This window comes from Agelaius tricolor, unplaced genomic scaffold, assembly GCF_023055355.1.
Source record: "Agelaius tricolor isolate 1412-34295 unplaced genomic scaffold, bAgeTri1.0.p SCAF_24, whole genome shotgun sequence".
Taxonomy (NCBI): Eukaryota; Metazoa; Chordata; class Aves; order Passeriformes; family Icteridae; genus Agelaius; species Agelaius tricolor.
In genome coordinates, this window is record NW_027269284.1 from 6,577,192 (window position 1) to 6,592,697 (window position 15,506).

At 39.5% G+C, this 15,506-nt stretch overlaps 1 protein-coding gene across 4 annotated transcripts in view; it reads right to left on the reverse strand.

Annotated features, from left to right (window-relative positions):
• Nucleotides 1-15,506, reverse strand: part of ZFYVE28 (zinc finger FYVE-type containing 28) — a 145,989-nt gene that overhangs the window by 29,221 nt on the left and 101,262 nt on the right. For 2 of the 4 annotated variants that reach the window (XM_071447480.1, XM_071447479.1), the window contains exons 8-9: nucleotides 13,206-14,570; nucleotides 1,700-1,804 (exon numbers count right to left, since the gene is read on the reverse strand). In XM_071447480.1, the coding sequence (XP_071303581.1) occupies nucleotides 1,700-1,804; nucleotides 13,206-14,570 (1,470 nt within the window). The remainder of the gene's footprint in view (nucleotides 1-1,699; nucleotides 1,805-13,205; nucleotides 14,571-15,506) is intronic. The other 2 variants (XM_071447482.1, XM_071447481.1) reach the window with 1 other exon arrangement.

Below are 15,506 nucleotides of genomic sequence, written 5' to 3' on the forward strand. Positions count from 1 at the left end.
TGCACAAAGATCTAAGAACATACTGCTGTGAAGCAGTTAGAACTTTAGAGCAGTTAGAACTTTAGAACTTGCTTTTTTCTTTAATTTCATTAAAACAAGTTGTTTTTAAACTAAGTCTTTCAAAAGGGGAAACTCCTGCCATTACAGTCAAGCAGGCACTTTGCTGGTTTGTTTTACTGGACCACAAACTACATCTCTGGTAATATCAGATTGCAGAAAAATGGACAGCTTAGATTTCATCAAGCCACCCAGGGATGATGCATTGCTGTTTTTCAGTGGACAAGAGCACAAAGGCAAATACTGCCTTAAAAATCAAACTTCCTTTCACCTAACTACCAACACAGTGGCAACTGCAGCACTAATGGACAAAGGCAACCCAGTAAGGCCTGCCAAAGAGGTGGTGCATCTAATCAAGGCTTATTCTGACTGCTCCAGTTATTCCTGAAGAGTCACTGAGGCTACACCTACCATGCATTCAGACAGCCCTGTGTGAAACAGTCTTCAATGTACACAGTACTTGGAACAGGGCAACTGCTGCATGCAGGTAAATTGGATTTTGTTTGAAGAACAGTCAAAAGGAAATGTATTTTAAAATTAAAACAATGAAGAACAGTTTTTGTTGCCTCTTTCTGCCCTTATTTGAAAAATACATAACTCTAAAAAATTGAACTTGAAAACAGGTGCATCCTAAAAAAAATCCTCCAATTGTTATTTGTGGTATTGCATTACTATTAGAAAAGCCATCTTATCTCCTCTTTTTATCCCCAAACCTAGATGAAATTTCAAAATCCTGAAGTTCAAATGAAGTTCTGGGAAAAAAAAACCAAATGAAAAAGAGAGGACAAGAAGCAGTGGAGGATGAAGTAGTGGTATTTCATCAACTGAAGTAGTGGTATTTCAATCTGTCTGTACCAGAGCAAAAATGTTATTGCATACAGTGCATGCAATACATCTCATACATGTATGTTATGCAAACAGTGAAAAATGCAAAGATTTCATTTTTATGTTTTAGTTACATTTTTCTGTCCTAAATTTAATTACATTATCACTCTCAATAAGTGCTTTGAGTAAGACTGAAGTTAAAAGTCCCAGGTAGTTTCAGAAGATGAGAATATAAAATAGTATTGCTAAAAACACCAAGGTCATGGTTTCAATCCCTGTATGGGCCATTCACTTAGAAACTGAGCTCCATGACATCTGTGGGGCCCTTCCAGCCCAGAATATTCTGTGAACTCAGAAGCAGCTCTTCACTGCATTCTTACCAGTGTTGGCCAGCAATAGGGTGTAAGTTAAACTGTTAACTGAAACATCTTTTATTTTACAAGGCAAAACAAAATGATAGAGACATGTTTTTTAGAAAGCTAAAAGCTGGCTAAGAAAAACATTTGTAACTTGTCAAGCTACAACCTGAAGTGTCTTCTGAGAATTGCTACATGGATAAATACAAGTGAGATCATGGACATATGTAAGTGGTTCCTGCATGCATTAAAAACTTTTCCATAAACAGTTGCCTCATTTGTCACAGCATTGAAGAAAGCTGGCAGGTTAAAAAAAAATACATAAAAATCAGAAAGCACCTGTAGTTCAAAAGGAAGAATACTCAGAAGTGTTGCTGTCACTTGATTAATTCAATGAAAATTTTTAACCAAGCATAACTCAGTAGCATTTGTCAAATCTGACTGCAAAGCGATGTTATTACCTCAGAGCGTAAATGCTGGAGAGACTACAGGTAGTGACAGAAACACTCTCATAGTCACTGCTGGAGATGGAGCTGAGGGGGGAATCACGTAAGCCATCCTGAGAACTGGAAAAACACACGGAGACAAAATGAACTGCTGAAGCGAGCAAAGGCAAAAACAGAGCATTGAGATAAGTCATGGCTTGGCATGGGTCATTCAGAAATAAGAATAAACTGGCACTTGCATTGTTTTGCTCTTCAGAAGATGATACAAACCTATTCTGTTTTCTTCCCAAAAGGACAGGCAATTCAGCAAAGTCAGTGGGCACACATCTTACAACAACTTTCAATTTAATTCATGCCATACAGTTAAAATACTCAGGAAATAACTGTGAGTCTTACATTTCCATTGGAGATAGAGAGAATAGCTTGCCCATCCTGCTAAGTGTGGTATAACCTTAAACTGAAGACATAACAAAGCTGAAAGTTCATAAAGTCATCTTGGGTTTCAGGCCAAAGCACAGTAATCCATACACTTCAAAAACTTCTGAATATTGTGACAAGTCTGACCTACACTTGCTCCCCATTGGAAGGAAAAGGTCTGTTAGAACACAAAACATTGACACTTGGGGGATGGAACTGAATACACCCACCCCTAAGTTTGCTCAGTCCCTCTAAGTGCCATATATGTACCTCAAATTTTGTGCTTTGAGCCAACAGATACCCAGGAAGGAGCAGTCCCATGGCAAACCACTGACACTTCGTTAGCAGAAATCCACTAACTACTAATTAAAAGGACATGACTAATTTAAATGAGTGGTACACAACTTGTCTCTGGCATCCCACGACTAAGGAAAAGCCTCTAAATAACACATTTCAGATCTTACATCATATTATCAACATAAACTAGGATTAGAGGAGTAAAAATAGTTTCATAAGCACTTATAAAAACTATCTTGTAAAGACCAATTTCTTGTTTGAATAACAATTTACTGCTCAGCTACTAAAAATTCCACAAACTGCGAAAAAAATAAATTATATGAGATAAGAAAATATGTAATCTTGAGCAGAGATATCAAAGTTGTATTGGCTCTAGGCGGTGCAGAAGATTCACTCAAGCCAGCCGAACTCAAATGTTCAGTCAACAAATCTTTGGACAATGCAAAGAGAAACCTAAGAAACATCTCCAGTTAAAAGAGAGGTACATATATAGGTCAGGGTTATTTCACCTTACTTCTCCACAATTATGAGTAGATTTTTAAATGTCCTTTTGCTTTTTAGATATATGCAAACCAGTGTTTCAAGCTCTTTTTTTCTGCCAAATTTACTATTACAGTTATTTTTTCAGCTAGAAGTCTGGAAGAATGCTTAAGGGGAATTCTTCAAAGCAGTGTATGGAAGGTATGTGCTCTAATCCCACTAAGAAATAATAGGATTTGTTTGCATACCTCCCACTAATCACTTGGAAAATGTACCCCTTCATGTTTCTCATTTCTGACTGCCAATCTGAAAATAAATCCCAAGTGTACCATGCTTTAGTTGAAAGGAGAGACTTCACAACCAGAAAATAATTTTATCAGACTTGAACAAAAATCTATTTAACTTTCATTCGTTTTATGTAATTTCCCTTGCTAATTCTGCTCATTATGAAGAGATATATGCATTTAAACAAAGGCTTACTCTTTTATAGCTCATCACCTTTACCCATCCAATCTTACAATATGGTCATGCTACTAAAATGTAATTTTACTGTCTGTTTTACAGCAGCTGAGTGATATTAAAAAAACCATTAGCACACAATTTCACACCATGATTAGGCAGGTGTGGTGGTGTGCTCAGCCCCCCCTTTTCTTTTTAAACAAAAGCAAGAAATGGCAGTCTGAATGTCTGTACCCAAATTGGGCTCTGGAGAGACAGGTAACACCACAGGAGCCAAGGGCCACACATCTTGCACAGCAGCTGAGGGCTACCTGAGCACACACCAGCCAAAGTACAATGGGTGTGCAAATATGACTGTAAGTCACTCATCTCAGCCCAAAATTAGTGGACAGTCCAAGGCCTGCTGAGCTCTCCTGTGTGGCAGCAGCCTGCACGCCAGGATCTCCCCTCTCACAATTATTCCTCAAGGCTGAGTGAATCCTTATCACACCAGATACTAAGTGAAACTGGGAATAAGCATGCTGAAATGTGGAAATATTAGCTAAGTGACAAAAAAGATTGACTGCACATATATAAATAATCCTTTAGATATAAACCATTGATCAGGTCTGGGACTAAGTCAAGATCCAGCTCCTCTCTGAACCTCAAGACTCAGTGAAAGGATCTCCCTGGCAGCTTTGTTTGACCCTGTCCTCCATGCACTAAATACTGAAGTGTACCTTGCCACTGAACCTTGTTAAACTGGTCTTACATTTACCATGGAATTTTGTTAACTCATTGTGTCACAGCAAATACATCACTGCTTCTCCCTTGCAAGTCAAGCACATCACTCTTTTATTCAGAATAAACTAATCTTTGAACAGCAGAATCAGGAAACAAGAACAAGTAGCAAACCCAGCATCTTCTTGTATGCTCTTCCATCTCCCCACCACTTCCAGATTTTTCCAGTGTAAAAATCCTGCCAGCTGATTTGGGTAGTAATAATTTTTTTGAAAGATGTCAGGTTTGCTGTCCTTCAGTGCTTTCATTGAAGCTCTGCCTGTTATATTCGCAGTCCAATCAAAATATCTCAGTTACCAGTATTTAAGCACTTAAATTCAATTTTCTTAGGTTCCAGTTTTCTACTTTTTTGTTTTGTTTTAAAGAATTTAAGATTTTAAGCTCTTACACAGAACCCAAAGGGCTAACATTTTTCCCAAGAGCTCAAAAGTTCACACATGTTTTTTGGGAGTTGAATGTAAATGCTCTAGGCTAAAACATAAACCAAAGCAAGCACCACCCTAAAGTACCATCTCTCTGCTAAGAGCAGATATTATTTATTGCCAATGTTGTCCCCAAGACATGAAATCCCTTTCTATCATCAGCTACCTATGTGGAATGGACATTCTGAGAGAGAAGGCAAAGCAATAAAGCACCTTCATGGTAAGTAAACCCAGTGAGCAAGGTGAACATAATGGCCCAGAACCAGCTGGCATTATCAACCATCTCAATGCTAGCTTTGCTTTCATCTTTACAAATGTCTTCTGAACAGGCAGTGAGCCCCACCTCATCTCTTCTCCATACTTCTCTGCCTCTCATTTCCATCTTCTCTCACTCCATACCAGGTCCTACCAGCACAACTCCTCCTCACCAGTTTCATCATCTCACCGATTTTGAAGCCTTGTCTTAACCCAGTTTGCCATTCTAAACTGCTTTATAAATGCCTTCATTTTCCACTTCTCCATTTTTCTCTTGGGGCACAAACCTGACCATGCTGAACAATCTGCTGACTTCAGGATTAGATTTCCATCCAGTCAGTCATCACTTGGCAGGGCAAACTGCTTGAACACACTTGACACAAACCACACTTACAGACATTTGTTTGTTGTAATAAACCATGTGTAATTCAGGCAATTACAACATGGAAACATTTTTCTCATTCCTGTGTATCCATATAGACTGAATCATTGTACTGGAAACAGTATTTATGATTTACAGTGTTTATTACTGATTCATATTCAGGCTGTAACTCTTCACATAAGAAGTTCTGTGTTTATTTAGTACTAAGAAATGGGAATCCAATAATGGTAACTCTGTTTTATACTTTCTAAGTGTTACACTAACTAGCTTTAAAAAAAACCCTTAATAATCACTGCTTTTCTTATCAGTACACACAGTCTTGGGATAATTGTAGAGTTTTCTTAATATTAATGTCTGCCTGAAGATCCTCTCTGCTTTTCTATGGTGTTGGTAGATCCTGAGGTGAATTGACCTGTTTTTCCCATCTCAAGATTCCCATTATCAGCTGATGAGGGCTGAGCACACACATTCATTAGCACAATTATAAGAGAAAATTCAAGCATAAAGCTACATTCTGCAGCTGAGAGCTGCTAACCCTTCCTTCCCACATCAGCCCACAGCTGACCTGAGCTCCACCACGTCATGCTCATTTGCAATAATGTTGTTTTGGATTGGGATTCATGGGCCTGCTTAAAGTGGGGAATGTGGCAAAAGTTTCTTTCATTTGTAGGTTTTAAACGCCTACAGGGCTGTTTTAAAAATTGCATTCTAGCACTGCATAAAACCACTATCATGCTCATCAAAACATAATTCTTCAGCACTTCTGATAAAATTACAGAATAAAGATTTGAGGATATGGAGCAAAGTGACATGGGGTGGGTGATATGGCTGCCTCCTTTCAGGGAATTTACTGAAAGCTGTCGGCCACTTTTTGTAACTGAAAGAAAAAACAAACTGAAAGCCACCTTTATTTTATCCATGCTTTTTTCTACTGGAATGTGTTTCTAGCCTCTTACATTTAATTAAACCTCTGCTTCAGGGGACAGTTTCTTCATGAATGCTACTAATTGAATACAATTACATTTCATATTACAATAGCTAATTGGCACAAGTATTGTTTGACTGGCTCACTACATAAGGGCTGACTAAAGCCTCATGTGTCACACCAAATCCACTCAAAAATTATCTTCTAAAACTTTTTAACCTGTTATTTCAGGAATCCCTACATTGAAAGCGAATATGTTTCCCTGCTTCAATTGATATTTGGACCTAGTAAAAGGGAAGCTGGTATAAAACAGTGACACCAAAGCTTTGTAACAGCAGTGGTGTTACAGGATATTGCACAAAATCAGAGTTCAACAGGCAAGGTAAAACACTGCCATTTCAAATTTGAGACCTGTGCTGTTAAAAAGAAGGGGAGGAGGGACTGAAACAATTAATTTATACTGAATCTGAATTTGGCTAGTTGTACAAAGGCAATAAACAGAATACTAGAAGGGGAACAAAGAACTTCAATCAACAGCCAGATAAAGGATTGCTTAAGGGAAGTTTTGCAGTTAAAATGCTGATGTTTGATTCCAAATCAAGCACTGTTTGCTTTTTGCTAAGGAGAATTTCTCTTTCTTCTGAACAGTCAGTTAAAAGACTAATCAGTACAAGACAATAAACAGACCTTTTTCTTTATGTGAACTTGCACAGCTGTCCATTAATTTTTCAGGGAAAAGTCAACCTTTTAATGTAAAAATAGACACAATTTTCTTAAATCTTACTGTGAAGGCAATATTATAGAAAAGCATGAATTTAACACATTTCATAAAGTTAATTTGAATTTCAATATCAATGAATTTAATTTTGATAAAGGAATACTTGTAGAAAAGCTAGAAACTCAGACAAGATAGAAAGGTACTTGGTGTGAATTTGGTTTTGGTTTTTTTAGCAAATGTTAGCCATCCTCCAAATACAAATGGCTGAATGGCTGTTTTCCATACATTTATAAAGGTGGAATGACTTATCTCAAGTTGCTGCACTGAAAATGTGCACACATCACATGTTGCTAATGAGTGAACAAAATTAAGTACAGGCCAAAAAAAATCAAAATTAGAAACCAACTGTCTGAAACAGGTGTTCATTTTTTAATGAAGTTATTGTAATATGTTGAGGAAATAAGATTTTTAATATATTGCAATATAGACTATTGTAATATATAAATATTGTACAATATATACAATTTATGATTAAAGAAGAAAGACTAAGAAAAGAGACAAGTTGAACACCAAGCTCAAGAATAATTTATTCCTCTTATTCTAGAGTTGCAATATAGATCAACAAATAGCAAAACATGCTTTTCCAAGGACACCTCATTCTTCCTCCCTACACTGCAAAAGCATAAGGCAAAATATTCTGATTTTTAGCCCCCACAAGTAAATGCAAACAATGCCAGCATCCAACAGCTGATGGACACATCTGGAGCTTGCAGGAAGGGTGAAGGTAAGAAATTCTCCTCACTACCAACTGCAGCTCCTTTTGAAAAGTGTCACTGCAAAAGGCTTCATCAAGAATACATTCAAACAGATCAAGGAAAATGGAAGAAAAATGTAAAACTTAATGTAGACATTTTAAATAGGCCTGCAGTGGAAAAAGTGAGAAACTACATTAATAATCCCTTTTTTTATATCAAACTGTTCTGAGGTCAGTATGTAGATAAACAAACATGCAATGGAACCATGTATTTAAGACTAAAACATGAAAACACCAGCATTTTATGACAATACCAAACAAGTTGCCAAACTTCATTAAACATTAGCAGGTTTATATGGACTCCTCAGCTCCAGAAAGAACAGAAAGACAAATATTTACAAAACACACACAAAAAAATATCTTCCCTCTTTGTAGTTTTCTTTCTTCTCTGAAAGAGCGTGAGTACTTTTACATTTAAATGAACATTTAAAAGAAAGAAGTGGTATAGTTTGCTTCCAATTGAAAAACAAGGAATACTAGATAAAGATTTAAATCTTGGTTTTGGGGATAACTTATGTTCTTTTTTACCCCCTAACACCAAATGGTGTTTTTTCTGTAGTTTTATCATCGTATGTTCTACTCTTACATGGCTTTTCCCCCTTTAACTGTTTGTTTTGTTACATGACAGCCTTTATTTATCACCTTGTCCCTTCAGCAAGTCAGACACTGCAACTCTGCTAGTGCTTTTCTCATGTTTGCATCTCATTAGCACTGCTGCCCAAGACTTGTGTGCTGTTGGTGTTTTCTATCTTTGAGATACGAGCAAATAAAAAAAAAAACCAGACAAAATCAGCTAACACTTCCAAACCCAAGCAGCAGAGACCTGTCAATACCCAGGGATGGCTGCCTGTGAAGGTGTGACTCCATCAGCAGGGAAGGGCTGGGGGATGGCAATTGTCTAAAGCCTCTGACCCAGTCCCAGAACACCCTTGGATGTAAACTGGACAGAGATGGACTCAGTGCATGGACTGTTTATGGATAAGAAATTGGCTGGATGGTCAGATCCAGAGGGCAGTGGGCAATGGCTCTGGACATCAGTGACAAGTGGTGTCCCTCCAGAGTGCCTACTGGGACCAGAATTACTTAATAGTTCCATTAATGACACAGGTGAAGGGATTGAGTGCACCCTCAGCACATGTGCAGCTGACACACCTGAGGGACAGGACTCCATCCACAGGGACCTGGACAAGCTCCACAAGTGGCCCATGCCAACCTCATGGGCTGTAACAAGACCAAGTGCTGGTGCTGCTCCTGGGTCAGGGCAGCTCCCAGGGACAGCACAGGCTGGGGATGAACAAACCCAGAGCAGCCCTGAGAAGGACCTGGGGGTGCTGTGGGTGAGAGGCTGGACATGACCCAGCCATGGGCACTCCCAGCCCAGAAACCTCCCTGTCCTGGGGTCATCCAAAGCACCATGGGCAGCAGGTGAGGGAGGGGACTCTGCCCCTCTGCCCCACTCAGGTGGGACCCCACCTGCAGCACTGCATTCAGCTCTGGGGCCCCACCACAGGAAGGACATGGACCTGTTGGAGCAAGTCCAGAGGAAGCCACCAAGAGGGATGGAGCACCTCTCCTATGAAAAAAGGTTGAGAGAATTGGGATTCTTCAGCCTGGCCAAGAGAAGGCTTCAGGGTGACCTCACTGGGCTCTTCCAGTACCAGAAGAGAGCCCCCAAGAAGGATGGAGAGAGACTTTTTACAAGAGCAGGGAGTGACAGGATGAGGAGGGGTGGCTTCAAACTGCAGGAGGGAAGGTTTTGATCAGAGAGAAAGAAATTGTTTACTGAGAGGGTGGTGAGGCCCTGGCACAGGTTGCCCAGAGAATCTGCAAAGGTCCCATTCCTGGAAGTGTTCAAGGACAGTTTGGACAGGGCTTTGAACAATCTGGTCCAGTGGTGTGGAACAAGATCTTGAAGGTTCCTTCCAACCCTAACTATTCTATGATTTTATGAAATCTTTAGTACAAGAGTGGTTAATCTTTATTTTAAACTCCACTGAATTTTGAGGCTAGACAGAGAAGCCTGAAATATCAGCTATTTCAGATACAAGGATTATTATGGTAAACCTTTCTGGATCACAGAGATTACACCTATAATGTCATATTGTGTAGTAAAATAGTTTAGACTTACTAAAACAAATGCTTTGTATCACAACAGTCACATTTGAGAGCTGCTTTATTCTGAAAAGGGAAAGAAAATTTTCTTCTACCTGGTGACTTACAGTAACTAGAAAGTGAATACATTTATCAACTTGATAAATGAGCCTAACCTGCAGCTATTCCATGTGTATGAGATTGCTTATTGTTCTAGCTAATGGGTCCATCATTCTGAAAATAATTTACTGTCTCCAACATTTCCCCTATGGTTAAGCTGGCATTCACAAGCATGTAATAGGGAGCAGTCACAGAAGCCTAATGTGATCTGCCAATTTAAAAATATCATCAAAAAGCAGTGATTAGTCATTGCCCAGGCAGCATGAGTAAGGAAAGGTCCACAAGTTTTGTAACTGAATTATCTCTTTTCCTGATAACATGACTAGTGATTCACAGGCAAGACCCCAATCTTATATATACATATATTTAAGGCAAAAATAGGATCTATTCTTATAACTTTTTAATCTTGTTCTCAGTAGAACCCCAGCATCTCCATCTTTCACAGAATATACCTAAGGAGTTGTATTAGGATGCTTCCAAATAAAGTAGCATCAATCTAGTAACAAAATACCTCCATCCCTACTGCTCTACTGCTGCAAAGATGGAGTACTTGACAACTCATAACAGATGTAATGTAGTCTCAAAAATGAATATAGCTAATTAGAAGTAATCAACAAAGCATCTGTGTAAAAGGCTATGGTGAAAACAGAAAATCCAACTAACCTGTTAACAAAATATTCAAAAACATTCACCCAAGAGTTTTAGAACTCAAGAATGAATAAGATGAATTACTAAGCTCTCCTAAAACTTCCTTGATGCCTGGAGTCTAAAGCTGGCCATCCCTAAAAAAAAAGGACTCCACAGGGATTCAAACAGCTCAAGCCCTGTGAGCCTGATGATCATACCAAGCAATTTTAAATGTATCCAAAGCTAAAATAAGTAGACAACAATATGAAGGTCTGTCTGGGAAGATGTAAGGTGACTTCTGCATGGGAAGCTCTTGGGAGCTCTGTGAAGGGGTCAAGAAGCTTGTGAAGAATGGTGATTCATCTGTCAAGCCTCTGGATTTTCAAACAGGTTCTGTCAAAATACCTCACTAAAGGCTTTTAAGAAAATTGAGGAGCTACAGCACAAGCGGGAGGGACCCAAAAAGGACAGATAATTCTTCATCAGAAATTGGGAGAAGCTGTTAAACAATCACTTCTCAGAAAGGTGGGATTTTATGGCTGAGGTTCTTCAGCACCCTGGGAGCTTTGTTTTTGTGTATGATCTGCAAAAACAGGGAAAGCAATGAGCTCTGACAGGTTACTACCAGTGCAGAATTATTCAGGGTAACAACCAGAACAGACTGTACAGCTGCCCAGGATCCTAAAGTCTGAGTAACAGGTAATAAAATGGCAAGACTTAACAGGGAAACACATAGAGAACAATTTTAGCATCAGATACAGAATGACAGCCTCTGAGACCACAAGCAACATCTTGGGGCTTTAGCAGACAACTTCAAAAAGAACCTCAGCACACCACTTAGTAAGAATTCCAAGTCAAATACTGAAAACCACTGAAAAACAACCGAAAACAATTATGCCACTGTGCACATCCACAGTTTGCTCATATCTTGAGTAAATGCAGTTCTGATTCACTTATTGCTAAGAGGAAATTGTATAATTGAAAATTGTTTAGGGCAAGAGATAAGGCATGATCAAATGTACAGACAATTTGTGGACAACTTCTGAACAAGTAGGCTCTGATTTTTCCAATCTGAAAAAGTAACCACACTGACAAAATGTGACTTAGGTCTACAAAATCACAACAGGCAGGAGAGGCCAGACAGGAATCAGGAGCAAACAACAGCAAACAGGAAGACAGACTTACAGAACTCTCTGTAAAAGGACAGAAAGTCCTCAGATAAAGTTTTAAACAATATTAGCAGAGGCTGGATAAGACAGTGGAGAAATTACTACATTCATAAAACATGGGGAGCTGAAATAGCAGCTTACAGATATATATAATTTTATTCTATTTTTCAGACCTGTTCTCAAAAATTCATTTAGTAGCTATCCTACTCAAGGCAAAAACTGGTAGACAAAGAGTCTGGATTTTGTATTATTTATGAGGAAACTGATTAAACACAGTGATTACTTTTACATAGTATTCCATTTGAAGTGCTGCAAAATCATGGAATGTCAAAGGGATTTGTGAATTACATCTTAAAATGAAGTCCACTTAGAAACCCTGTTGTAAGGCCTTGAATATGATCATACTTGCAAGCTTAAGATAGCAAATAGTCAGGATAATGAGAAAGATAAGTCGAGTTTTGGGCATGTTAAGTCATATTTAACCTGTAAAAGCAATTAGGTCTAGGCCAAAGAATTCATGAGTCTATTTCCACTACCAGTATTATTCGATATTTCATAATATTTCATAATTCAATTACTATTCTTATTTCTGTAGCTTTTATATTGTGGTTATGCTTTGAGGTTCAAGCTATCTCCACTGTGTTATCCTGAACTCTGTGAACATAACAAAATGGGAGAGCCTGCATCACACACACAGAGAAAGCCAGCTGTCACAGAAATACAGAAAACAAAGGTAGCTTCTCTCTAATGTCCTCCCTCTGCTTCATGATATTAATACTTCAGGGAAACTGAGGACTCACTACAAAACAGGTTATCCTCTAAACAGTAAACCAAAACTAAGTCAGGTTTTCTACTGATCTGTGTAAGATCCCTTGAGTCCAATCAAAGTTGAGCTGAAGTGTGGCATTTTCTTTATTACAAGTATTATGATGTTATCTCCCCATTATCAAGTAAGTTCCTTATTGCCATTAAATATACAGAACCTTAATCCATGACCTCCACTCTTCTATCAGCTTTGGCTGAAATGGTCCAACAGGCTTAAGAGCCACCTCTGAACTTTGTCAGGCTCCTTCAGCACTCACACATTCACAGGTACACTCGTGCCCACAGGCAACGTGGTCACATCAACCCCTTTCTCTCAAATGAAGCCAAGGTAAAATGTGTTTAGATAACAATTTAATCCCATGCACTGATGCAAAAGTTAACTTTTTAGTATTTGCCAGGCACACTTCTCCTATAAAACAGCAGAGGACAAGGGAAGTAATGACCCAGGTACTGTTTAGCAGCAGTGCCCTCTTGGATACATTAAGCAGGTAATGTAACATTGATTTCAATGATACAGAGACACTGGATGATTAAAATCCAGATCTCCAAATCTTTTGCAGAAAAGCTCATGTCCAATAAAAAGCTATCTGCATTAAAAAAAATATATGGATAAATTCCTTAATCCTGCAACAGTCTATTGTCCTTAAAATCAACATAAATGATGCACCAATCACTGCAGTAGAAGGGTACAGGAATTTATGTACATGCAAATTACTACCAAGACATCAAGTTGCTCTTACCTTGAACTAGATCTTGACTTTACATCTTCCTTTGCTGTCCTTTCACTACTAGTATCTTCATTGTAGTCCATTTTTTTATCACACAGTTGTTTCCTCTTCTCCCACTTCTTCTGCTGATTTGAGATGCTTTCTGCTTCTCCTTGGGAGTCACTTTCTACTTCTACCTGTGAACCTGAGGAATGTGCCAGGCACTTAGAGGAGGTTGGCAGTTTTTGCTCTTCACTGCCAAAGTCTCTTTCTGCTAATAAAGCAGAAGTTTCAGGTTTTAATGTTTCCTGCTCAGGGACTGAACTGTCCAAGTTATCTACATGGTCCATTTCCTTAGACTTTACTAATGTGTATGAAGCATTTACAACACCTCCTGCAGAATGTTTAGTCTTTAAACCTTCAACACCGTCCTCCCTGCTGTCTTCACAGCTGCCACAACACACACAGGAATTAATCAGACAGTTTGTGGCAGCTATACTGAGTTTATGGGACTCATCCTCCTCCTCATTTGCTAATGGATTAGCAGATCCAGGAATACAACTAATAGCTGCTTCTGGGGTTGTTACTGGGGATTCAGAGCTAGAAGGAGATTTAGGATTGAATATTACAGTAGCAGATATTTTCATTCCCCCTGTCCTGTGCGCGATCACTTCCGCCGTTTCCGCGTCGTCGGCATACGCGTCCCAGCCATTGAGGTATAACTGTGAGTCTGCACCCTCCAGACAGCTACATGAGTTTGGAACTGAAATGCCAGGCATCTGTTTTCCATCTTCAACATTGTTATTATTGCTCAAGTCACTTTCAGCATCTTTTAAAAGCAAAGTTTCCTCGGTCTGATGGCCATTCTCATAAAGCAAAGCATCTCTATATTGCAGGTTCTGTTTTGAATCGTGGCAAGGGTTATTCACCCAAGCAAAAGTATCACTTACTGAATCCAACCCTGCCAGGGCTTCTCCTGCTCCATCTAGGTCATCCATAAAAAACACTCTGTCCTCTTCATCAGTTAAGTTGTCAAGATGGTGTCTTGTTGGTGAAGCTTCTGTGCTAGAACTGTTTCTTAGGCTAGCTCTGTGAGCTGGAGACTGACAGATGCTCGGGGGGGAAAGCAGAGAAGACATTTCATCGCCGACTCTGTGCACCATCCTGTTCAGCTGCTCCAGCTCCTGCTCGTCATACTGCATGGAACAAGCCAGCTCAGCCTCTGTGTTCTCAGCTTTTGCTGAAAGTTCCTTAGGAGGCAAAGCTGCAGTTATGCCTGGTGCAATGACAGAGGGTACTTCAGGATCTGCTCTGACAGGAAAATCCACATCTTGGGAGATGCACAGGTTACGTTCCAGTGTGTGCAGCTCATCCTCGGTCAGCGTCTGAAGGAGATCCCTGAAAATGAAGAAATACACACACCACTTGTCATTTACAATCATGAGGCATTGATGTTACAGATTTTAAAAAAGCTTTTACTGTTAGTGCAGAAATCCAGAATTTGAGGGCACAGAATACTTTTGACTGTGTAATTCAGTGCATTTGGCATTCATATCCAGAGCATGTGACTACTGATGCCTGAATTTGAGATTACTCATGCAAATAGAGGGCATAAAATTATATACATGCTTGCAGTGAAGCCTCAAAATAAACCAAAACACACACAAAAATAGAAATTTTCCCCTCCCCATCATTTATAGTGAAAATGTCACCCACAATTAGATTTATTTCATCATTTTACTTTTTTAATTCACAAATTTGACTTTGATTAGCAAACCAATTTTCCATCCTTCAAGTTGATTCAGAAAATTATTCTGCAAAAGAGTACTGCAGAAGTTTCACAGCATTACACTGTCAGATAAAAGAATTCAATAAAACAGTAATATTGCTTATGCACCACCGGTATCTGGAAGCCAGATCACTGAAACTGGAAGTTGGCTCTCTCCTGCCTCAAACACTGAACTCAATCTTCTGGCTTTGTCTGGCATGAACTTCATTTTCTTCACAGTGGCTACTATGGGGCTGTGTTTGGTGCTGGAAGCAGTGCTGATAACCCAGGGGTGTTTTTGTTGCTGCTGCCCAGGACTCACACACAGCCAAGGCCTTTCCTGCTCCTCACCCCACCCCAGCAGGAGGAGGCCGGGGGTGCACAAGGAGCTGGGAGGGGACACAGCTGGGGCAGCTGACCCCACATGACCCAAGGATATTCCACACCATAAAGATGGCATCAGGCTCAGGATATAAAGCTGGGGCAGGGAGGAGGAAGGGGGGTGTTTGGAGGGGTGGAATTTCTCTTCCCAGGTCACCGTTACGGGTGATGGAGCCTGGCTGTCC